Source organism: Sus scrofa, chromosome 4 (assembly GCF_054392235.1).
Source record: "Sus scrofa isolate SSC_HxYL_T2T_F1_AM1 chromosome 4, Sscrofa_HxYL_maternal_Yorkshire_Landrace_v2.0, whole genome shotgun sequence".
Classification (NCBI taxonomy): domain Eukaryota; kingdom Metazoa; phylum Chordata; class Mammalia; order Artiodactyla; family Suidae; genus Sus; species Sus scrofa.
In genome coordinates this window covers 123,327,644-123,353,586 of record NC_139386.1, presented here as the reverse complement: position 1 = coordinate 123,353,586, position 25,943 = coordinate 123,327,644, and the positions used below count along the sequence as shown (strand labels likewise).

Here is a 25,943-nt window from a genome sequence, read left to right as displayed (position 1 = left end):
TCTTAATTCTGTTTCATACCCGACTGACAGTGGAAGCTGAAGGTGGGCGCCGCCTCAGCTTGGGCAGGCACTCGGTGGACCTCTTGAGTGGTGTCGCAGGTGCTTTAGAAGAAATTGGCCCCCTGTTCAGTAGATGGCCTCAGGCACAAAGGCTACAAGATCAAGAACGGGGCCTCAGAACCCGGGTGGGGGGTGGGGGTGAAGCCAGGAGGGGCGGGGCTGGGCTCCTTCCTCCTCAAGAGCCGTGAGCTTCGTTCGGGAGGAATGAGCCACCACCCAGCAGTGATGACAGAGCGGATGCGGCACTTGGAAACATGTCCACAGGGACTTGTTCTTTAAATGACCATTCTCCTTTGGGACCTACATAGAAACACAGTTTTGGAGATGAAAAACACATTTCTAAAAGTGAGAAAATGAGCTGAGTTTCAGAAACAAGTAAATAGGAGCATGTAGCCTGCATGTCAACACTGATCATTACAGTCGATGTCATTATATGAATTAAAATCGTGAGTAGGCCTCACAGCCCTACAGGTAGGAGCTTTAGCGTGCACTCTGATCAGTCAGAGACACGCCGAGCATGGCTGCTCGCTGTTGACTTCTCAAGCCGGCGAGAGGACGGCCTCTGACTCTCCCCTCCAGCACAGAGCTGCTCCTAGCACCGCATTGATGCTCTTTGAGTCTCCTGCTGGCCCTCGAGCCTTTGTTCCTGCTGCCTTAGCGCCGCCCCTTCCACCCCCTTACAGTCCCTCCTCTGAGGTGTCGTGTGACCTTGGATGTGCCCTTGTGATTATTTTCGCCCCAGGAGACTGGGAGCCAGCAGAGCTCTGAGAAGATCGCGAGGTCAGGATTGTATTTGTCTTGGTCACTAGCACCCTGCGCTGTGCTTGCAGCTCAGAAGGTCATTGGTTTTTTCCACAGTGATTTCAAAACTTTAAAAAGTAATAGTGGAATTCCCATCATGACTCAGCAATAAAAATCCAGCTGGGATCCATAGGATGCAGGTTCGATCCCTGGCCTCGCTCCATGGGTTGAGGATTCAGCGTTGCCGTGAGCTGGGGTGTAGGTTGCAGACGTGGCCAAGATGTGGCGTTGCTGTGGCTGTGGTGTAGGCCGGCAGCTGCAGCTTCGATTCGACCCCTAGCCTGGCAACCTCCATATGTCATGGGTGCGGCCCTAGAAAAACAAAAAGTAGTGGTAGTAAGCATGTAAAAATTGGGAGACCTTATGTGAAAATATGGACCTGTAGCTTCTCCCCCAGAATCGGGGTCTCATGACATGAACCCGACCTTCAGTGGAGGCCACATAGCTGCTGTCTGTCCCCGCTGGACCTTTACTCTGGGGTTGGCCTCAGGCCGTTCCTCCCTTGACATCAGTAGACGTGAGTTCACAGCATTGGGCTCCATCACTGTTTCCATGAGAGCATGGATGTTGTTAGGTCTACACATTTCCTCGTTGCTGTCTTCCAGTCCTCTGTCCTGGTGACTCCCACATTTATACCCCGCCAGTCCCTGAGCCCCTGTTGGACACACGGGCTGGGCCTCTCTAACTGACAGGGTCCTAACTGCAGGCTGGATTCCTTCCACCCCGTGCGGCTGCTCTCGTTCTGTGGCATCACCATTCTCCTGGTTGGTGGGGCCAGAGATCTTGGCGCCCTCCGTTCTTGGTTCCTTTCTTCGAACCTCACATTCCAGCCCGTCGTCAGCTGCTGTCCGCTTTGCTCTCTCCAGAACATACGCTGACGCACAGCATTCTCACCCTCTCCCCTCCTAGGAGCCTGGTCTAAGCATGACACTAGCCTCCATCTGGTCCGTTTCCATACTTGTCTCCCTGCAGCTTGTCCACCACTTGGCAGAGCAATTTTCCAGAGTGGAAATTGTATTATAGTGAATTAACATTCACTTTCCGTCACAACCAGAATAACACTGGAGCTCTAGACATGGTCTCATGTTCCTCCGTTCTCCGTGGTGTGGAATGCCCGCCAGCCCAGGGCCTTTGCACTTGCTGTCCCCTGCAGTTGGAGTGTCTTCCCCCGAGCCGCTGACGTAACCGCCTCCTCCTCCCCATGCAGCCCTCACCTCAGATGTCGCCTCAGAAAGGCCTTTCCTGCACGTTCTGGTTCGAGTAGCACCTCTGTCACACTAGCCCGTCTTCTTTTCTTCATCGTAGCTACAACCTAGACTTCACTTGTTGGATAAGTATGCTTCTGACCTTTGCCTTCTACTAAGAGATGATCTATTTGCTGACCGTACTTTGTGACCTGTTCACTGTCACTGGGTCAGTGCCCTCAGACCTAGAATAGCCACTGAAAAATAGTTAGGGGAGTTCTGTTGTGGCTCAGTGAGTTAAGAACCCAACTAGTGGAGTTCCCGTCGTGGCTCAGTGGTTAACAAATCTGACTAGGAACCATGAGGTTGCAGGTTTGATCCCTGGCCTTGCTCCGTGGGTTAGGCATCCAGTGTTGCTGTGAGCTGTGGTGTACGTTGCAGACACAGCTCGGATCCCTTGTTGCTATGGCTGTGGTGTAGGCTGGCAGCTACGGCTCCGATTCGACCCCTAGCCTGGGAACCTCCAAGTGCTGTGGAAGTGCCCCAAGAAATGGCAAAAAAACAAAACAAAAAAAAGAACCCAACTAGTATCCAGGAGGAAGCAGGTTCCATCCCCGGCCTCAATCAGTGGGTTAAGGATCTGGGTTAAGGTTTCCGTGAGCTGTGGTGTAGGTTGCAGACGTGACTCAGATCCCACATGGCTGTGGCGCAGGCCAGCAGCTGCAGCTCCGATTCAACCCCTAGCCTGGGAACTTCCATATGCTTCAGGTGCAGCACTAAAAGACAAAAAGGAAAAAAGAGGAAGGAAGGAAGCAAGAAACTGGGCAAATACTTGTTGACTGAGTGATCAGAGTTGATGCCAGTTAACTGTGAATTAGCTGTGTCATCTTGCTTAAGTCACAAGTCATTTTAACCTTTGGGACTTGGTTCTTTCATCTTTAAAATGAGACTTATACTGAATTAAGGGATACTGGTTTTTCCCCCTGTCTGGCACACTATATATCCCATGTGTGGAATGTGTTCCATTATTATTAATATTGTGACATTTTAAATTACACATGCTTTCCAAAAGTACTTAGTAAGAACTTACACTGGGTGCTGGGGATACAAAAATAAATGAGAAAAAAGTTCCTGCCTTAGGGAGAAAATCAGTGTCCCGGGTAGAATATCATATACACGGGGAGTTTTTCTCTGCTAACTGCTTACTCCGGCTGAGTCCCCTTTTTGTGGCTGTGGTTGTCGAAGAATGTAATCCAACAGGGCCCCATGCTTTGCAGAGCTAAATCTTGTTCTTATCTAATTCAAGGAAGAATCTTAAGAAAGCTATGAGTGTTGTAAAGAATCTTTTTTTTTAAAGAATAATTTGCTTCCCATTGGTTTAATTGTGATTAAATCTGATTCAACTCTTATATGGTTGTCTCAAAGAATTTTAAACTCATACTGAGTAATTTTGAGTTTAGAGTATCAGCCAGTTCATCAAATACTGATCTCCTGAATTATTTTCACTTCTTCTTTGGACTTAACCAGCTTAAGGGGTGTATTTAATAGTAATGTCCCCAAATTATTGTTGGATTTTTATTAGCTTTGAAAGAAAAGGAGTTCTCTAGTGGCACAGCAATTTAAGGACCTAACTGTCACCGATATGGTGCAAGTCACAGCAGTGGCATGGGTTCAGTCTGTGGCCCAGGAACTTCTGCATGCTGAAGGTGTCACCAAAAAAAAGGGGAAAAAAAGGAAAACCAAGAAAACCCAGTTCATAATATTTTTTGTTTTTTATGGCCCCATCCATGCTGTATGGAAGTTCCTCAGGCCAAGAATTGAATCTAAGCTACAGCTGCAGCAATGCCAGATCTTTAACCCACTGCACCAGGCCAGGGATCAAACCTGCACCTCCACAGCAACACAAGCCACCCAAGCAGTTGGATTCTTAACCCACTGTGCTACAGCAGGAACTCCCATAATACTGTTTCTGAAATGCTTAACTGTGCCAGGCACAATGAACGCTCAGTGTATCATTTCATCTATCTCACATGATGAAGTTTTGAAATAAATATGATTTTGCAAGAGACCAAACTGAGTGAAGTGACATGCCCAGGGTCACATGGTTAGAGCCAAGATGGTGATTGAGGCTGTTTTTCCAAGGCCGTGTTCTTATTTATTATTGTAATATAATACCACTTTCAGGTCATACTTGTTAAACTGATGTCCTGTTCATAAAAGCATCATGGTTTTAGCAGTAGGCTAATTTAGGTGAAGGATATATGAGTAGTTATACTATTTTCAGTCAGGACAAAAAGCATTTTGGATCAATTTGGACCTAAAAACTATTATGTAACAGGGCTATCCATAGGTTAGAACTTTTGACTCTACTGTTTGCAATTTCTTTCTTTCTTTTTGGCTGCATCCACAGCATGCACAAGTTCTCAGTCCAGAGACTGAACCCATGTCACAGCTGTAACCAGAGCCAAAGTAATGATAACTCTGGGATCCTTAACCCACTGAGCCACAGGGGAACTCCAACAATTTCTGATTTTAAGTAGTCCTCAGTAGAAATGTATTGAACACAAAGTTCACCTTTCTATTTTCAGTTTTCTGACTTTTTCCCTGAATCTGGATCTGTAGCAACAGAGGAAACCTTTCTTCTGCTTATATGACTTGGAGTAATGGTTTCAGATATTTTCAGGACAATTGTTGCTGAAAAGTCCAAATGTAAAAAACTGATAATAGTACTTTTATATTATAGATCAAAAGAAGCCACTAAGTATTTTGTCTTTTTTCAGTATTAAAAAGTTTATTCTAACCTTTTTGGTTTTTCTTATTTTCCAGACCATAGTCTTAAGTTTACTTATGAGGTCAATTGGAAATAAGAACACCATTTTACTGGGTCTGGGATTTCAAATATTACAGCTGGCATGGTATGGATTTGGTTCAGAACCTTGGTAGGTATAAATATTTTAATTTTCTTAATTTTGATATTTGTCTTTTCTTTTTTTCAGCTTTATTGAGGTGTAATTGACAACATTTTCATAGTTCCTAATTTTTGCTTTTCAGCTAAGGCTTATACTTTTAACTTTTCTTAGTATGCTTTTTTTCCCCCTCTCTCAAAATGTATACGGCAGATTTCTCACTTGTGTATTTGCATATTCTACAGTGGCTTGAGGATAGCAAAGTGACATTTTTCTTTGTTTGGCCACCCTGTGGCACATGGAGTTCCCAGGCCAGGGAACTTGGATCAAATCCGAGTCACAGTTGCGACCTCCACTGCACCTACGGCAACACCGGATCCTTAAGTTATTAACCCAGTGTACCCAGCTGCGGTGGAACCTGTGTCCCAGTGCTCCAGAGACACCGCAGATCCCATCATTCCACAGCGGGAACGCTAGCATTTTATATCTAAGGGACAGCTGGGGTTTTTGAATGAGATAATTGAGTTTCTGAATCTCTAATGAGCATTTAATCCAGCTCGGTCTGTCAGGAAAATCATGGAATCCCGAGGCATCAAGGTTAGGGAAAAAAAGTTGAGTAACACCTGTGAGCATTACTGAGGGCAAACCAGAACTGGGCAAAGTCCAGTTGTTTTGGTCCCAGCTTCATGCTGGGAGGACTCTTTGCTGTTCTTGCCCGTGTGGTTTCCTGCAGGGAGGTGACAGGGACGGTGCTGCGAGTGTCAGGCTGCCCATGCACACCTCCTTGTGCTCAGGTCTTAGGGGACCCAACACCAGTTTGCAGGAGTGTTTCACTCAGCTGCATACATCATCTCTGCACCAAGAGTGGGTTTTAGTGGATGTTTAGTTTTCAGTCTCGCTTGTTCAGAGATGCTCAGTTTAAATTATCAAAAACACTTAAACATCAAGCTGGTAGTACATTTAGATCAAATTAGTGATTTCCTCCCATTGAATCACAAGTCTCTGGGAACCTTGCCAGCAGTTACTAGCAAATGATTGAAAACACTTTTTTTTTTTTTCCTGTGGATTATACCTGGTTCTCAACATCTACCCCCCACCCCAACCAAAGCCCTGCAGAAATAACACCCAATACACTGTCCAGTTGGATGTAATGTTTGATATCCCATTCTACATTAAAATGCCATACCGTCCTTGTGAATAAGTGGTTGTATTTCTGCTTTCTAGAAGAGTAAACAGGTTAGACTTTTTAAATGACTTGCCCAGAGTCACATAGGAAAGAAGTAAAAGCAAGGACAGTTTGCTTTTCCTTTTCCCCAGCCATTTCTCAGTAAGAATTACTTGATTTTATTTTTTAAAATTTTTTAATTATTTGGCCACTCCTGTGGTATGCCATTCCCAGGCCAAACCCACACCAGAACAGTGACAATGCCACATCCTTAACTATTAGGCCATGAGGGAGAGTTACTTGATTTTGAGTATGTATTTTGAGAAGTTCCCGTTGTGGTTCAGCTGTAACGAACCTGACTAGTATCCACAAGGATATGGATTTGATCCCAGGCTTCACTCAGTGGGTTAAGGATCCGATGTTGCTGTGAGCTGTGGTGTAGGTCGCAGACACAGCTAGGATCTAGTGTTGCTGTGGCTGTGGCGTAGGCAGGTGGCTACAGCTGATTGGACCCCTAGCCTGGGAACTTACATATGTGGCCCTGGGGAAAAAAAGACCAAAGAAAAAAGATAAATATGTATTTTGACTTTGTACAGTAGAGAAGAATATACCGTTTCCGTTTTGCTGCTTTTGATTGCAGGATGATGTGGGCTGCCGGGGCAGTGGCAGCCATGTCTAGCATTACCTTTCCGGCTGTCAGTGCACTTGTTTCACGAACTGCTGATGCTGATCAACAAGGCAAGTTGATAAGAACCAATGGTAATTCTTTAAAAGGACGGAATATTGATTCTATGTTCTTTCTCTTTGCTGAGTACTGAAACATAAGCTCTCTTCGGGGTAGAGAATTGTAAATTGCTTTCATTGTAAAGAGAAAAAGCAGATTCTACGTACTAACTGTAGGTGGATATATGCTGCTTATCCGTCGCTGTGACTGTGTGGCCTATAGAAACCTTAATGATGAAGGCTGGCTACCTATGTCCACGAACCATGTATTTATATCATGTAGGCTGTGACGTGCTCACAGACAAGCCTTTCATTAACTTGTATGTCTCGGTTATCTAAAGACATACAGAACATTGATTTTTTTATTGTCTTGTGGTAGGAACGCATAATTCTGAAAGTGCTAACAGGTGAGGAATAATTATTTGAAAAGCCTATTAATTATTCAAAAAGGTTTTGAAGTCATAAGGAAAAAAGGGGGTGTTAAGAGTGGCAATTGTTACGTGATGGATAAAAAAGGAAAGGCCTGTGTCCAAAAGCAAGTTGCATTTTAAATTTGGGAGAAGATCCCAGAGATTAAAAAAAAAAAAAAAATCAAACCCTATAAAAAGGAGCTACAGTTGACTAAACAAAGTAGCCGCCTGGGGACAGAGTTTTTAACAATTGTGCTTATGAACTCATGCCCGATCTTAGCCCAGATGTTTTAAAGGAAATAATGTGACCTTGCTCACTTGTTTCTCTGTTAGACCTGTGTCTGGGTAGAGCTGAGCTTACTTTTGTATCCAGTAGCTCACCGTATACTTTGTAGAGCTGATTGCTTCTAAATGATGTTTGATGCCATTGCAGTGAGTTGCTAGAGTCTGATAAAAGCTTTGGTTTTGGAATAAATGACTTCATGTTTCTATCAGTTGTTGGGTAGGGAAATTAACGGTACACTAAATATGTTTCAACAATTCAGGTGTTGTTCAAGGAATGATAACAGGAATTCGAGGATTATGCAATGGTCTGGGACCAGCTCTTTATGGATTCATTTTCTACATATTCCATGTGGAACTTAAAGAACTGCCAATGACAGGAACAGACTTGGGAACAAACACAAGCCCACAGCACCACTTTGAACAGGTAATTATAAAAAACAGAGTTCGTTTGGCCGGATTAAAAGATGTTTTTAGTCATTAAAGCTTTTTGAGATTCTTATAATTTTAGATGGAATAAAAACACTTTAAAACCAACGCCTAAGAGACTTAGGTCCTCCTATATACAAACTTCTTTGTAAAACTGGCTGTGCTTTCCTTTTTTCCCTGCATGATTAAATTACGTGTTCTGGATTGGCGTATTATACCAGATGGCACAGGGAACAGCCGTTTGCCTGCACTCCTGCTTGTCTTTCATTGAGACTTCTGGAATGCTAGAATTCCCTGCATTAGGTCTGCCTTCTGTAGGCCATTCACCTGCTCCACCCACCCCCCTCCTTCCTCACCAGCTGAAAACGTTCATCGCAGAACTTCCTCATTTTAGCCAATACAGACAACTCAGGAGCTTCCTTGTATTTGGCAGGGTTCTACACTACTCTTCTAGCCAGCTAGGACTACTTTTAAATAAAAAAGAATGTTTGCTTGTGGGCTCTACACAGGGCAAACTGGCAGCGCAAGTTTTTGCTAAGAATGAATGTAACTTGGGACTAGAACAAGAGACTGATTGTTTTCATGGTAACAGCATTATTGGTGGTTTTGTTTTTTTTTTCCAGTCACTAGACAATATAGTTACCTTTTAAACAAAGAAAATGATCATTGTTTCTGCTACTTGTACTCAAGCATACTAAACTGTATGCTACTTGATTTTACTATTGATAGCAGTTTTCCTCTTGACCTAAAAAAATGAAGGGTCATAGAATATGTTCAGATCTTGTGCTGCAAGTGACAGTATATTTCTGCGTGTTCTATTTAAGAAAATCTTTTGGCTGTTTCTTGGGTCAGCTGTAATCCCCCAGAATTTTGTATTGGAAGTATGATAGTGGGAGTTCCCATTTTGTGGCACAGTCCAGGAGGATGCTGGTTTGATCCCTGGCCTCGCTCCGTGGGTTAAGGATCCGGTGTTGCTGTGGCTATGGTGTAGACCGGCAGCTGCAGTTTCAGTTTGACCCCTAGCCTGGAAACCTCCGTATGCCATGGGTGTGGCCCTAAAAAGACCAAAAAAAAAAAAAAAAAAGTATGAGTGCTATCACCAAAAGATAAGCAGTGTCTTCTCATGAGCAAGGACGTCTGTGCAGAGATCCTAATTATTGTTCTCTTCCTCAGAATTCCATCATCCCTGGCCCCCCCTTCCTTTTTGGAGCCTGTTCAGTACTGCTGGCTCTGCTTGTTGCCTTGTTTATTCCGGAACATACCAACTTAAGCTTAAGGTCGAGCAGCTGGAGAAAGCACTGTGGCAGTCACAGCCATCCTCATAGTACACAAGCGCCAGGAGAGGCCAAAGAACCTTTACTCCAGGACACAAATGTGTGACACCGCAATCAGGAAGACTTCTCTCAGCACCCAGGTCTTAGTTTCACCTGCAGTTCTGGACCTACATTCCATTTCCATCCGCAATGTTCTCTGAGGTTGCCCTAAAGAAATGTATCTGCATGAACTCCGTGGGAACTAAAGACAGAACCGGACAGTTTTCCAAAGATGTTACAATTTCTTTTGAAAAGAAACCTTTTGTTTATTAGCACCAGTTTCTTGCCACTAAGCTGTTTCTTTTATTATACATCCTTTAATTAAAATTAAAAACTATATATGTAACTTCCTAGATACTAGCAACGTCTCTGCTACCATTTCCTTCAGGTGTTGAGCTTTAACTCTATTTATGCTGACTCGCAGTGAGACAGAGTAGGTAGTATGGTGTGGACCTATTCATTTTAACATTGTAAAATCTTGAGTCAGATTTTAATATTGTAAAATCTTGGGTCAAATAATTCAAAGCCTTAATGCAGATGCACTAAAGTAAAGAAATGGTAAACAAATTGTTTGCATTTAAAAAACAAAACTCTTAAAAGAGTATAACTAAATCTGAATCATGTTTCAAGCTTGTTTGTAGTCATTTTATTTTAAACATTATTCACTACTGTTTTTGAAATGAGAAAATATCAGCCATTTAGAATTTAAACTGGGGTGTTTGGAGCCTGTAAATCTAACTGCTGGCTCGAATTTGTTCCCCAGCTACTTATACCACTATACTTTTAATGTTTGCATAATCATAAAAAAACCTCAACACTTGAATACATAATCTAAAAATTATATAGTAAAGCTGGTAGCCTTGAAAATGTCAATGTGATATCTATATGTAGATAAATATATATAGTGGCCTTTCAGGACTGTCACAGTAACACTTTATTTACAGAGCTAATGTTTGTCCTAAATTTTCAGGACCCTAGAAGAGAGCTTTATACAATTACTGATGTGAATTTCTCTAAAGTGTATATTTTTGTGTCCAGTTATATTATTTAAAAAAGTGTTACTTTGTAAAAATTGTACATAAAGTATTGTATAGTTTACACTGTTTTCATCTTGTGTGTGGTTATTGCTTAATGCTTTTTAAACTTGGAACATTCACTATGGTTAAATAAGGTCTTAAAAGAAATGTAAATATTCTGTTAATAAAATTAAAATATTTTAATGATTTTTTTAAAAAGAAAGTCTTGATCTTTGATTCCCTTATAAGGTTGATTTGGCTTTATTTGTTACCGTTATCATGTGTACAGTAACAAATCAAAGCATTATACCTTCTTTTGAATCCATTTCATTTCCCTCATTTAATAAAATACTTTGTAGGAAGACAAAAACAAAGAAATTTTCTAAGCATAGGTGTTGTAGGTCAGTCCTATTTCTGTTTTTATATGCTGTTTACATGTTATACTCCCCCCAAATATTAATACTTTATTAACAAAGCTCACAGTTTACAGAAATACATTAAATGTAACATTTTGATTATTAACACATATACAATTGTACACAGCAAAACAATATCAAATAAAAGTTTTAAGAGGTAGAGCAAATAATTAGCACACTCAAAAGTCTGTATATATACATTTAATACAAAAATATCTTTATCTTTTGGAAATGCTCCCAATTTTCTATGTATTGATATGGAAAAGGATATCTCGGGGATTTTTTTGCCTCTTTAGGGCCACACTCAGCCATATGGAGGTTCCCAGGCTAGGGGTGGAATTGGAGGGCCGGCCTATGCCACAGCCACAGCAATTTGGGATCTGAGCCGCATCTGCGACCTACACCACAGCTCACGGCAACACCAGATCCTTAACCCACTGAGCGAGGCCAGGGATCAAACCCGCGTCCTTTGGATGCTACTCAGGTTTGTTAACTGCTGAGCCACAACAGGAACTCCAGGATATCTATATTTTTAAAGAAGAGCTACCTGTATCATGTATCCTATCCAAACCCTTGTCACAATGTTTTATAGTACATACAGTACATATTATTTACAAGAATGATTCCAATATTGCCAAGAAGTTTCAAAAATTCCAGAGTACCAGTGCTTTCAAGTTAACTATAACTGAGTATTCTTACTAATACAGTACATCTAAATGACAACTACATAAAAAGTCACTTCCTAATAATGGTTGTTAATTTTTTTAGATTAAGACAGCTTACAAGTTGCCAGCAGAGTTCCAAAGTATCCTAAGACTCAATACTGTGGCTTCATAAGAAAAAATTAGCAAAGATTCTTTGTCTTACCATGGAAGCCAGTAACAATGGTATGTCACTGATATATTGAAATGTCTCATTCCTCATCTGTGTAATTCAATCCTTGAGAATAACTCCTTAAAAGAGCACATGAACATTAGCAATCTCTGCAAATAAAAACTGACATAGAGGTTTCTTAAGAGAATGCTATTCACTATTGGATAGTTGTCAACAAGAAAACAAAATGGGACACTAATTCTGGGTAAAATTTTTAAAATCACCTCATTTTTTCAAGGAACAATTCTTAACTTGAAACTTCTTAAAACTATTAACTATAGGTGAGAGAAGAAAGTTGTAACTTCTGTTATTTATTCTGCCTACTTTATTAACAAGCAAACATGAAAATGAACCCATTTTGATACTGTAAACAAATAAAATGAATATTCATGATGCTTTCATAGTAAATATAATTTATATAACTGTGTAAGCACTAGTTTTTAAAAGAAAATTCCACTAACATAAATTTAACTGTGTAACAAAACTCCAAACGGGGAGTTCCCGTCGTGGCACAGTAGTTAGCGAATCCGACTAGGAACCATGAGGTTTCGGGTTCGGTCCCTGCCCTTGCTCAGTGGGTTAACGATCCGGCGTTGCCGTGAGCTGTGGTGTAGGTTGCAGACGCGGCTCGGATCCCGAGTTGCTGTGGCTCTGGCGTAGGCCGGTCGCTACAGCTCTGATTAGACCCCTAGCCTGGGACCCTCCATGTGCCGAGGGAGCGGCCCAAGAAATAGCAAAAAAAGACAAACAAACAAACAAACAAAAAAAAACTCCAAATGGAAACACTGCATGAGTATAGACATCCAGGAAGCATTAAAATCCCATAAACTCTGTGGTTCAAATGACTAAAAGCAATTTGTACCTAATCTGGTCATGTAATTAGATTGTCCAATTTTGTTTATAGTTTATCAAAATTACTTAGTCGTAAAGGTTTCAAGGAAAATACTTGCTATGAAGAATTTCATTCATTCATTTAAGTTAATTAAAGGACTTTTCCCTTTATTGTAAATATCATCAATACTACAGACAACTCAGGAGATAATCATTTTCCCTCATAATTCTCAGGTGGCAAACATAAAACTTATATTGTATCAAAATGGTAAAAGAAATTGATAGCATTCTTTGGTTTCACACTATCATATCTGAACAGGTTTTAATTTACTGAGCTGTTCAATATGATTAGAATGTCCCTTATAAGGATCAACACTTTCCTTCAAGCCTCAGAAAATTCCTAAGGATTGGTTTAATAAAATTCATACTATTCTCTAAAATATCATGTTCCAAACTAAAACAGAATCTTTACCAATCCTTACGTACAAGTTTGCTTCTCTAAACTGCATAAACAAGAGCAGTACTTAAACCAAACGATGTTAATATGGTACCTAAAGGAATCTTTGAAACTTGCTTGTTCAGATTTGATCTATGCTGTTACTGTATTTTTTAAACCACATGGATTTCTAAAATTTCAATGAAAAGTAAAAGATGACACGAGGGTTAGCTGCTTGGTAACGGCCCAGGGAAATACGCTGAAGATGCCGAAGGGAGCACTGCGGTTTTGGAAGATGTCTGTAACCCCCCTAAAGGGCCATCTTTCTGATGGTCTGCAAATGACAAAAAAAGATGATTTATATTCGCGTAAGTCTTTATATAATACAATGAATTAAACAACGGTGTACAATCCATTTCAGAAGTGTCGTCTCACCTGGGTTATTAAATAGATTTTGGCTGAGCCCACGTAAAGGAATGCTATCTTCCCTTTTCTTCAGATATTTGGATTCCAGCCCTAGATTTTCACCACTTGAAAGGAAAACAGTAATTATTTATTTTTATAGTCTTATTTTTCTCCTCGGTAGTTGATTTCGAGTGTTGAATCTCTATACATACACATAATACACAGAAGTTATAGCTTTAGTCAAAGCTAAGTTTATAGCATTGTTCAAAACAAATCACATTTTTTTTCCCCACTGGGTTCTTAAAGCAAATACTTTATCTTTTCATAAGCTAAACTATACCTTCTCAGTAAAGTTATAATGAATAACACTAAAAAGCTAGGATAAGGAAGGTGAGGGAATTAAAAATCGAATAAGTATTACAAAATTTTAAACTAATTCATAAGTGGTATGTACATAACGGAAGAAAAACACACATAGTGCATGCCTTTAAAATATCATTTAGTTTCTATCTCATCCTATGTTTAAAATAAGACTGGAGTTCCCATTGTTGTGCAGCAGAAACGAATCCGACTAGAAACCATGAGGTTGCAGGTTCGATCCCTGGCCTCGCTCAGTGGGTTAAGGATCTGGCATTGCTGTGAGCTGTGATGTAGGTCACAGACGCGGCTCGGATCTGGCGTTGCTGTGGCTGTGGTGTAGGCCAGCGGCTACAGCTCCTATTAGACCCCTAGCCTGGGAACCTCCATATGCCACAGGTGTGGCCCTAAAAGGACAAAAGACAAAAAAATTAAAAAATTAAAAAATGGGTAAGATTTTTTTCCGTTGACTAAAAGCTTCTCAAATTTTTGTAGTGCTTCGAAGCTATCATTAAATATTAATACACACTGTACAGTAGTTCTGGCCAGATGAATACAAGTAAGAAATTTTGAAAAAACAGAGACATACATGTAGTTTTATTTTTTCCTCTTTCTACCACTATATCCTACTTTCTAAATCTGTTCAATGTTGTTTCTTTAGTAGCACACCAGAGTACAAAAGTTAAAGGCTCTTACAAAACAATGACATTTTATCTTTAAAAAAATTTTTTTTTCTCTGTCTTTTTGCTATTTCTTGGGCCGCTCCCGCGGCACATGGAGGTTCCCAGGCTAGGGGTCAAATCAGACCTGTAGCCACCGGCCTACACCAGAGCCACAGCAACACAGGATCCGAGCCGGGTCTGCAACCTACACCACAGCTCACGGCAACGCCGGATCGTTAACCCACTGAGCAAGGTCAGGGACCGAACCCGCAACCTCATGGTTCCTAGTTGGATTCGTTAACCACTGCGCCACGACGGGAACTCCGTATTTTAATACTCATCTTGGTGCTGGTTTTAGAGGAGCCAATAAATAAAGGCTAGAGACCTGGAATAAGAAGTCTCTTTGAGCCATGTCAGTTTGCAATACATTTGGGATGGTGATAAATTATGATAATGAATGCCAACAGAGAGGCCTTACGTCAATTAAATTTTAAATAAAGAAAAATAATGGGGAGTTCCCGTCATGGCGCAACAGTAATGAACCCAACTTGGATCCGTGAGGACTCGGGTTCGATCCCTGACCTCGCTAAGTGGGTTAAGGATCCGGCGTTGCCATGAGCTATGGTGAGGGTCACAGATGTGGCTCGGATCCCGCGATGCTGTGGCTGTGGTATAGGCCGGCAGCTGCAGCTCTGATTCAACCCCTAACTAGCCTGGGAATTTCCATATGCTAAGCATGTGGCCCTAAAAAGAAAAAAAAAAAAAAAATGGAGTTCCTGTTGTGGCTCAGTGGTAATGAACCCAACTAGTATTCATGAAGACACAGGTTCAATCCTTGGCCTTCCTCATTGGGTTAAGGATCTGGCGTTGCTGTGAGTTGTGGTGTAAGTTGCAGATGTGGCCTGGATCCCATGTTGCTGTGGTTGTGGTTTCCCTAGCCTGAGAACTTCCATATGCTATGGGTGCGGCCTTAAAAAGACAAAAAAAAATTTTTTTTTTTTTTTTTTTTTTTTTAGGGCCACACCAGCGGTATATGGAAATTCCCAGGCCAGGGGTCGAATTGGAAAAAAAAAATTTTTTTTTTTTTAATTATACTGTGTCTACCCTATAGTTTTAAAAAATATGAAAAACCTTTTCCTTATAGCTAAAAGTGACTCAACTTAAATCCCACTGATCAGTAACTTAAAACGCCACATAAATTTAAGTAATCATGGAGTTCCCTGGTGGGCCAGAGGGTTAAGGATCTGGTGGTGTCACTGCTTGGCTCAGGCTTGATTCCTAGCTCAGGAACTTTACATGCCATAGGCATGGCCAAATATAAAATGAACTAAAAAATAAAGTAAAATAATAAGTAGTCATCATAAACTAACAAGTAGTTAGGAGTTCCCTTCGTGGCTCAGTGGTTAAGGAACCTGACGAGGAACCGTGAGGATGTGGGTTCAATTCCTGGCCTTGCTCATTGGGTAAAGGATCCGGCACTGCCATGAGCTGTGTGGTGTAGGTCGCAGAAGCAGCTCAAATCCCGAGTTGCTGTGGCTGTGGTGTAGGCCAACAGCTGTAGCTCCAATTGGACTCTTAGCCTGGGAACTTCCACATGCCACGGATGCGGACCTTAAAAAAAAATAATAACAAATAGTAGTTACAAACACAGATAAAAACACTTCAAGATGACATACAAAATTGCAAACATTAAGAACTTACTTTTCCTTATCCATTGAGGAAGCCATACTAACAACTGTTCCTGACTGAACATCTCCTAGTGATGTATTTGGTTTTGTAAATTGCAAGTTAAACTGAACCTGTGAAGAAGAAAACACTTTATGTAACTGAATTAGTGAGAACTGAGACAGTTCTTTATGGAGATAGGTGGTTAAATCTTTTTTTCTGATAACTAGACCACAACTGTTCAACCAATATTTTATAATATAAGCACACTGTATTGAGATTTAATTTTTAAAAATTCTATTTCTCCTTGCCAAAAAAGTTCCTGTCACATAAGCAAGACGAATAACACAAAATTCTAATAATTACTCTGAAACAAAAACATGAACACTAGTGCATTTAAGTGTTAAAATGCTAAAAGTAACCAAGTACCACAATGACGCATTTATCTCATGCACTGAGAATTCTTCCCCTTTCAAGAATTAAAGCCTGTTATATTTCCTTAAGGATTCTAAATGAATGCTAGGAATTTAAATTCTGAAATAGTCAAAAGTAACCCAAGAATCTACACAAAATCCCAAACTAAAGTATCAAGCATAAAGGATGTAGTAGCTGATATAAAGCAACAATGACTATTACTCAGGGGGTTTCATTCCAAGAAACCAAGGGTTTCATTCCAAGAATGCATTCAATGCTCCGAAATTTACACACATAAGAATTTAAACAAAAACAATGGTCCTAAAAACTGAACAACAGTTAGTGCAGGACTGTGATCTCTGAGAAGTGTGATTCTTACAACTGACCCAGACTTTTAAAGAGAAGCACTTCCGGATGATAGGAGAAAGAACGTCGTCACTGCTAGATCAGTTTAGGGAGACTGAGGTGACCGGAGGCTGCAAGGCAGAATTTGGATGAAAAGGGAGCTACAAAGGGAAATCTACACATGCATCCCCTTGAGATGTGCTGATTATTAGACACATGCACAGGATAAAATACCACAGGGCTGTGCAAATAAAAACAGGAGTTTCCAAGGTTCATAATCATGAAGACAAAGTAAGGAGTCCTTGGTAATCATTTAGGGCATTTAATGGGGAGCCATGAATGGTCACTGCTTTGTATCAGGGCTGACCTATTCCTTGAGTAAATGCTACTTAAAATACATCCTAGTAAAGCTAAAGAAAAAATAAGGAGTTCCTGTTGTGGCTCAGCAGAAGTGAATCCTACTAGTATCCATGAGGATGCAGGTTTGATCCCTGGCCTCGATCGGTGGGTTAAGGATCTGGCGTTGCCACAAGCTGGGGTGCAGGTCACAGACGGAGCTCAGATCCTGCACTGCTATGGCTGTGGTGTAGTGTGGCAACTACAGCTCCAATTAGACCTCTAGCCTGGGAATCTCCATATGCTGTGGGTACAGCCCTAAAAAGACAAAAAAAAAGAAAAAAAATAGAAAAAAGCAGAAACAGAAAGAAAAAATCCTCAAAGGGATCAAAGAGATCCACAAATAGCTTTAAAGGAAAATAACGATGATACCAAATAAAAATGTATATCAAAACAAAGGAAAAAAGTGTGTAAATAGTGTAAGTATATGGATACAAGGACTTTTTCCTCATTGTTTAATTTCCTTAAAAGATATCTGTGGAGTTCCCGTTGTGGAACAATGGAAGCAAATCTGACTGGTATCCATGAGGCTGGAGGTTCAATCCCTTGCCTCACTCAGTGGGTCAGGGATCCAGCGTTGCTGTGAGCTGTGGTATAGGTCGGAGACTCGGCTCAGATCCCATGTTGCTGTGGCTGTGGTGTAGGCCAGCACCTGTAGCTTGGATTCGAGCCCTAGCCTGGGAACCTCCATATGCTGCAGGTTCAGCCCTAGAAAGCAAAAAAAAAAAAAAAAAAAAAGCAAAGATGAGATATACAGAAAATAAATAACAAGATAATAAACCTTATCAATATATACATTTAAGCATACATATACATTAAATCGTAAATTTAAATTGTTAAAGACAATGTCAGAATGGATAAAAATCTAACAGTCAAGTAAAGAATATCTAAAAGAAATCCACTGTAGGGAGTTCCTGTTGTGGATCAGTGGTTAACAAATCCGACTAGAAACCATGAGGTTGCGGGTTTGATCCCTGGCCTCACTCAGTGGGTTAAGGATCTGGTGTTGCCGTGAGCTGTGGTGTAGATGGCAGATACAGCTCAGATCCTGCATTGCTATGGCTCTGGCGTAGGCTGGAGGCTACAAATCCAATTAGATCCCTAGCCTGGGAACCTCCATATGCCACGGGTGTGGCCCTGAAAAGACAAAAGGACAAAAAAAAATTAAAAATAAAAGAAATCCAGTTTAAATATAAAGACATAAATTGATAAAAGTAAGAGGACAGAAAATTATACACCCATATAAATACCAAGTTTAAGAAAGCCAGGGTACAATATTAATATCATGGTATATTCTTCTTTCTGCTCTGGGAAATGAAATAGAAATTTCTAAGGGTCAAAGAATCAGGAAAATCTTCCTTTTTTTCTTCTGGTCCAACCTCAGGCAATTCTATGGAAGCAAAAGCGACAGAAGTAACAGTGACAACAGCAGTGGCAAAACAGGCACCTACAATTTCTTGAGGGGAATCACACCCTCTGACCAGAGGTGCCGTGGTTTCATAAGCATGATGCAAATTCTCACTACTCTTTGTCTGTCTTTGTCCTCCTATTGCTTGGCAGCAGGCAGAGACACACTTGCAGGAACTGTGTCTCAGGACAAGGGATCTGGCTGTACTTTCTAGCTGGTATCCAGGAGAGAGGACCCTGGGGACTCAGAAATCTGGGGGGGAAATCACCAAGAGACAGGAACTCAAGAGAGAGATACAATGAACTGCTGGGTTCCCTTTTACGGTGGACACACAAGATCTAACCCTAGTCAGCATACCAAAGGCTTTGAGATCTGAACTATGGAGTTAAACCACTGTCTAGGTCACAGAACAGCCATCGACAGATGCAAATAACATGGCAAAGTCTTTACAGAATGAATTAAATCTACAATCTAACAAAAGACATGTCAGAATTTGCAACTTGAACCTCACAAGACTATTTGCCACAAAAACAAATTTAATTTAAAAAATTTATAAAATTCATATTCTCCTTAGGACTCTCATAATATTCGATATTGGATCAAGACACAGTCTAAGATCACTCAAGAAAGAACCAGGAAAATCTAAGTAATCTGCAGTGGATTTTGATAAGGTATAGAGTATTTATAGGTCAATTTGGGAAGAAATGTCATTTTGACAATATTTTCTTTTTCAATCATGAATATTAATGTCTCTCCATTTATCTCTTTAATTTCTCTTAGCAATGTTTTACGGTTTTCAATGACATCTAGCATTTACTTTATTAGATTAATTCCTAAGTCCTTTATTCTTTTTGAGGCTATTCTGAATGTAAATGCTTTATTACTTTCTCAGAATATTCATTAATGCTGTATACAAATGTAATTGATTATTATATATTGATCCTGTATCCTGAAGCCTTGCTAAACTCATTTGTTAAATCATTACTAGTGGCTAATTATGCATTAATTGTGGATTGTGTGGTTTTTCTCTCATCAGTTAATAGGTATATTATGTTGATTTTCAAATACTGTAGACCAACATCGCTGATGAATACAGATGCAAAAGTCCTCAACAACATACTAGCAAACTAACTCCAACAATAAAGTAGAAGGATCACACAAAATGATCAATTGGGATTTATTCCAGGGATGCAAGGATTTAATATCTGCAAACCAATCAGTGTAATACACATCAGCAAACAGAAGAATAAAAACCATATGATAATCCCAATAGAGGCAGAAAAAACTTTTGATAAATTCAACATCCATTTTGATAAAAACTCTTCAGAAAGTGGTCATCAGAGTTCCTGTTGTGGCTCAGAGGGTTACAAACCTGACTGGCACCCATGAAGATTCGGGTTTGACCCCCAGTCTCACTCAGCAGGTTAAGGATCTGATGTTGCTATGAGCTATGGTGTAGGTCACTAATGTGGCTTGGATATGGCATTGCTGTGACCGTGGAGTAGGCCGGCAGCTGCAGCTCCAATTTGCCAATTTGACCCCTGGCCCATGAACTTCCATGTGCTACAGGTGTGGCCCTAAAAAAAGAAAAAAAAAAAAAACGAAAGTAGGCAGAGAGGGAATGTACCTAAACATAATAAAGCGCATACAGATTAAAGACCCAAATATAAGACCGGATGCTATAAAACTCCTAGAGGAAAACACAGTCCCATAGTCTTATAACAAACACACAGCTAACATCATTCTCAACAGTGAAAAACTGAAAGCATTTCCTCTAAGATTAGGAATAAGACAACGATGCTGACTCTGGCCACTTTTACTAAAGATAGCTTTAGAAGTCCTACCCACAGCCAGCCTACGCCACAGTCACAGCAATGCTATATCCAAGGCCCATCTGTGACCTATACCACAGCTCATGGCAACACCAGATCCTTAAAAAGAAATAAAAGGAATCCAAGTTGGAAAAGAAATGAAACAGTCACTGTTTGCAGATGAAATGATGCTATACATAGAAAATCCTAAAGATCCTACCAAAAAACTACTAGAGCTCATCAATGAATGCAGCAAAATTTCTGGATGTAAAATTAATACATAGAAATATGTTTGAATTCTATACACCATCAATGAAATACCAGAAAGAAAAATTAAGGAAACAGGAGTTCCCATCATGGCTCAGTGGTTAATGAACCCAACTAGGAACCATGAGGTTGTGGGTTCAACCCCTGGCCTTGCTCAGTGGGTTAAGGATCTGGCATTGCCATGAGCTGTGGTATAGATATCACAGACGTGTCTTGGATCCCAAGTTGCTGGCAGCTACAGCTCTGATTCGACCCCTGGCCTGGGAACCTCCATATGCCGTGGGAGTGGCCCTAGAAAGACAAAAAAATTAAGGAAACAATCCCATTTAGTCAAAAACCTCATTTATTCAAAAAGAGTAAAATACCTAGGAACAAACCTACCTAATGGGGCAAAAGACCTATACTCCAAAAACTGTAAGACGCTGATTTTTTTTGCATCTGTCTCCTAGAGTAATGGAAATAAAAACAAAAATAAAGAAATGAAACCTAATTAAACCCAAAAGCTTTTGCACAACGAAGGAGACTAAAAACAAAAAGACAACCTAGGGAGTGGGAGAAAATATTTTCAAATGATGCTATTGACAAGAGATTAATTTCCAAAACATACAAATAGTTCATAAGGCTTTAATATGAAAAAATAAACAACCCAATCAAAAAATGGGCAGAAGAACTAAACAGACATTTCTCCAAAAACATACAGATGGCCAAAAGACACATGACAGGATGCTCAATACTGCTAACTATTAAAGTAATGCAAAACAATGACTTAGGCGTTCCCTTGCGACACAGCAGGTTAAGGATCCAACAATGTCACTGGAGCGGCTCAGGTCGATGTTGTGGCACAGGTTCAATCCCTGGCCCAGGAACTTCCACATGCCACAGCTATGGGAAAAAAAACAAAAACAGAAAAAAACCCACAAAATGCTACAATGGGGTATCACTTCATACCACTCAGAGTTGCCATCATTAAAAAGTCCTCAAAAAAAATGTCAGAGAGGCTACAGAGAAAGTGAACCCTCCTACACTGTTAATGGGAATTAAATTGGTGCAGCCACTATAAAGAACAGTATTGAGGTTCCTTAAAAAACTGAAAATAGAGATTAACATCCGATCCTGCAATCCCACCCCTGCACATATATTTAGAGAAAACTCTAAGATAAATGCACCCCAATGTTCACTGCAGCACTGTTTACAACAGCCAAGACATGGAAGCAACCTAAATGTCCATCGACAGATAAATGGATAAAGAAAATGTGGTACATATACATGTGTGTATACACACACACACAATGGGATATTATTCAGCTATAAAAAAGAATGAAATAATGCCATTTGCAGCAACACAGATGGACCCAGACATCACTATATTGAAGGAAGTCAGAGAAAGATAGCACTGGATGACATTACTTACATGTGGAATCTCAAAAAAAGATACAAGTGAACGTATTCACAAAACAGAAAGATTTATGGTTACAGTGGAGGTGGGGGTAGAGAGAGAGGAAGAGACAAATTAGGAGTTTGGGATTAACATACACACACTGCTACATATAAAATTAGTAAGTACCTACTATAAAGAACAGGGAACTATACAGAATATCTTATAATAACCCATAATGGAAAAGAATCTGAAAAAAAATATATATGTATGTGTATAACTGAATCACTTTGCTATACACTTAAAACTAACACACTGTTAATTAACTATACCTCAATTTTTTTAAATTTTTAATAAAGTAGGGAGTTCCCATTGTGGCTCAGTGGCTGGAGAACCTAATTAGCATCCATGAGGACGAGGGTTCGAATTTTGTTTTCGGCTTAATATAACTCATGTTATTTTATATCCTCAAACATCTACTTGAATATACTAAATCTTGACAGTAACATTTTAAGAAACCAGTTATATCACTGATTTGATGTCATTAATTTTTTTTTTTTTAACTGCACCTAAACAGAGCATGTGTCAGTCACCATAGCTGCTAGCACAAGACTTCCCACATCAGTGGTCTCCAAAATAGAAGAGGTGACTACAACCACCCACTGAAGTATAATAAGAAAATCTTTTAAATTTAATTTCTAAACATTTTATTTATTTATTTTTTTTTTAATGGCCATGTGCGGCATATGGAAGTTTCTGGGCCAGGGTTTGGCCAGGGTTTGAAACCAAGCTGCAGCTGCTTTGGCAGTTGCCAGATTTATCTTTTTTTTTTTTTTTTTTCTCTTTTTGCCTTTTCTAGGGCCGCTCCCGTGGCATATGGAGGTTCCCAGGCTAGGGGTCGAATAGGAGCTGTAGCCACTGGCCTATGGCAGAGCCACAGCAATGTGGGATCTGAGCCGTGTCTGCGACCTACACCACAGCTCACGGCAACGCTGGATCCTTAACCCACTGAGCAAGGTCAGGGACCGAACCCGCAACCTCAGGGTGCCTAGTTGGATTCGTTAACCACTGCGCCATGCGAGACCTGCACATTTTTTTTTTTTTTTTTTTTTTTTTTTTTTTGCTATTTCTTGGGCCGCTCCTGCGGCATATGGATGTTCCCAGGCTAGGGGTCCAATCGGAGCTGTAGCCACCAGCCTACGCCAGAGCCACAGCAACGTGGGATCCGAGCCGCGTCTGCAACCTACACCACAGCTCACGGCAACGCCGGATCCTTAACCCACTGAGCAAGGGCAGGGATCGAACCCGCAACCTCATGGTTCCTAGTCGGATTCGTTAACCACTGCGCCACGACGGGAACTCCCTGCACATTTTAAATCTCATTCTTGATGTCTATTTTGTAGTAGATTTTATCACTAATAATAATGGATAACATTAATGAAGCATTTGTGTAGCAGGCACTACTCTTAGCATATGCATTAACTCCCTGGATTCTCAGAATAATCCAGTAGGAAAAATAAAATTATTGTTCCATATAATATTTCCTGTAAGTGTATTATTTAGAAATATATTCATCTACAGTACCACCTAATATTTAGCAACTGATCAAAGAATAAATTTGTTAATTAAAAAATAAATAGCTATGTATTTCAAAAAAGGTAGTAGTTAATTTGGGTACCTTTGGTCCTGAAACAGGGTGGAGGGTATTTTTGGCAGCACAAGGGTGAGGAAAGGTGTTCTGGAATGCAAATGCGGAGGAGACAGGATAACCAACTCCACAAGCTGGGTAAGTCAGTCTACCCTCAACCTAAAAACAAGAACATGAGAAATCGGTTTTAAATAGTATTTGGTGACTGAAGAGGCATTAGTATCTGTTATAATTAGTAGTTAAGAGCACTATCTCAGAGGCCAATTTTGTTTATCATGACACCACCAAATTCTGCCTTATTATACAGCATGAAGCTGGAATACCTATGACCCAGACAGCTTTTCAGAGTGGCTATGCAAGCTTAGACAAAACAAAACACCAGACGGGCCTTGAACTGAAGTAAAACAAAGATCTCTCAACCCTCCTGGTTCCCTCTAGGCCTCCCGTTCCTGAAAACGGGGTTAGAAAGTAGTCACAGATCAAAAGGCCATTGAGAGATAAAACAGTAATTTTCTGCCAGATTGAGTAAAAATACTCTTTACGCTCTTAGACTAAGTCAGATAATAATCTGGGTTGCCACTAACTCTCAGAATAGTGACACCACCATTATCATGAAAAGAGTTTATTTTTATAAGAGGATAATTGAAATGCAAACCTTAAGAAGCACTCATATGACAATGGCCACACAACAAAAACACCTCTCACACAGCTTTTTATCATCGGTCATTACGGTTAAGACTGTCAAGATTTTTCATGTTTGTAATTCAGTTCCAGGCACTTCATTTTGCATCTTTTCCTGATTCAGCAGAAATCCTTTCCCTTCTTTAAACATCAAGTATTATGTCATTTACTAGGGCAGATTAAAATTTCAATTATGGATTTGCATTTTAAATCCTCTGCCACTGACCTCCATCAAAGATTATCAGAAACACATCTACAGGTGTGCACAGTGTCTACTGCTCCTTGCAAAGAGGAAGACCCACATCGTGTAGAACCTAGTAGGAGGGGTGTCTCAGTAAGACAGTGTTAAAGGGGACCTAGTTATTGGACTTAGTCATGTGTTAGGTGTTTTAAAGAACTGTTTAAGGGGAGTTCCCTTGTGGTGCAGCAGGTTAAAGAGCTGACATTGTCACTGGGGTTGCTGCTGTGGCACAAGTTTGATCCCTGGCCCAGGAACTTCCGCACACCTTGGGCAAGGCCAAAAAAATAAATGAATGAATCTTTATTTTTATTTATTTATTTATTTATTTATTTTTTGGTCTTTCTGCCATTTCTTTGGGCCGCTCCCGCGGCATATGGAGGTTCCCAGGCTAGGGGTCGAATTGGAGCTGTAGCCACCAGCCTATGCCAGAGCCACAGCAACACGGGATCCGAGCCGCGTCTGTGACCTACACCACAGCTCACGGCAACGCCTGATCCTTAACCCACTGAGCAAGGCCAGGGATCGAACCTGCAACCTCATGGTTCCTAGTCAGATTCGTTAACCACTGCGCCAGGACGGGAACTCCTGAATGAATCTTTAAAAATAAAGAACTGTTGAAGAACATGGGGCTCTGCTGTGGATAGGATGCTATCAAGAAATGAGGATAGGCGTTCCCGTTGTGGCACAGCAGAAATGAATCTGACTAGTATCCGTGAGGATGCGGGTTCAATCCCTGGCCTCACTCAGTGGGTTAGGATCTGGCGTTGCTGTTGAGTTGTGGTGTAGGTTGAAGATGCAGCTCAGATCCTGTGTTCCTGTAGCTGTGGTGTAGGTCGGCAGGTGCAGCTCCAATTTGGCCCCTAGCCTGGGAACTTCCATATGCCATGGGTATGGCCCTAAAAATCCCTCCCAAAAAAAGAAGAAAAAAAAAAAAAAAAGAAATGGGGATAACTGTATGACTGGGTATCTGAATAAATCTTAGGCAGGAGGAATGTCTTTTTTTTTTTTTTTGCTTTTTGGGGCTGCTGTGGCACATGGAGGTTCCCTGGCTACAAATGGAATTGGAGCTACATCAGCTGACCTACACCACAGCCACAGCAACGCCAGATCCTTTAACCCACTGAGCAAGGCCAGGGATCAAACCCACATCCTCATGGATACTAGTCAGGCTCATCACCACTGAACCACAATGAGAACTTTTTTTTTTTAATAAAAGATTTTTAATTTTTATTTATTTTTTTGGCGATGCCACAGTATGCAGAAGTTCTAGGGTAAGAGATCAAACCTGAGCCAGAGCAGTTACAATGCCAGATCCTTAACCCACTGAGCCACCAGAGAACTCTAGGAGAAATGTCTTAAGGCCAAAGTTATAGTTGGTATTGGGCAGCAGTCACTAGCTTTAGCCAGGATAGGAGGATACTTG

General features: G+C 40.6%; 2 protein-coding genes across 4 annotated transcripts in view; one reads left to right on the top strand and one right to left on the bottom strand.

Moving 5' to 3' along the window:
• MFSD14A (major facilitator superfamily domain containing 14A) overlaps window positions 1–10,512 on the top strand; it is a 41,321-nt gene extending 30,809 nt beyond the window's left edge. Inside the window, exons 9-12 of the mRNA XM_013997351.3 lie at window positions 4,872–4,984; window positions 6,757–6,854; window positions 7,795–7,958; window positions 9,134–10,512. Of these exons, the coding sequence (XP_013852805.3) occupies window positions 4,872–4,984; window positions 6,757–6,854; window positions 7,795–7,958; window positions 9,134–9,340 (582 nt within the window). The 3' untranslated portion in view covers window positions 9,341–10,512. The remainder of the gene's footprint in view (window positions 1–4,871; window positions 4,985–6,756; window positions 6,855–7,794; window positions 7,959–9,133) is intronic.
• A 14-nt stretch (window positions 10,513–10,526) lies between these two features.
• Window positions 10,527–25,943, bottom strand: part of SASS6 (SAS-6 centriolar assembly protein) — a 62,626-nt gene continuing 47,209 nt past the window's right edge. For all 3 annotated transcript variants that reach the window (XM_021090149.2, XM_021090150.2, XM_021090148.2), the window contains 4 exons: window positions 23,629–23,757; window positions 15,971–16,068; window positions 13,281–13,375; window positions 10,527–13,179 (listed from right to left, as the gene is read on the bottom strand). In XM_021090149.2, coding sequence (XP_020945808.2) covers window positions 13,073–13,179; window positions 13,281–13,375; window positions 15,971–16,068; window positions 23,629–23,757 — 429 coding nt within the window. In that variant the 3' untranslated portion in view covers window positions 10,527–13,072. The remainder of the gene's footprint in view (window positions 13,180–13,280; window positions 13,376–15,970; window positions 16,069–23,628; window positions 23,758–25,943) is intronic.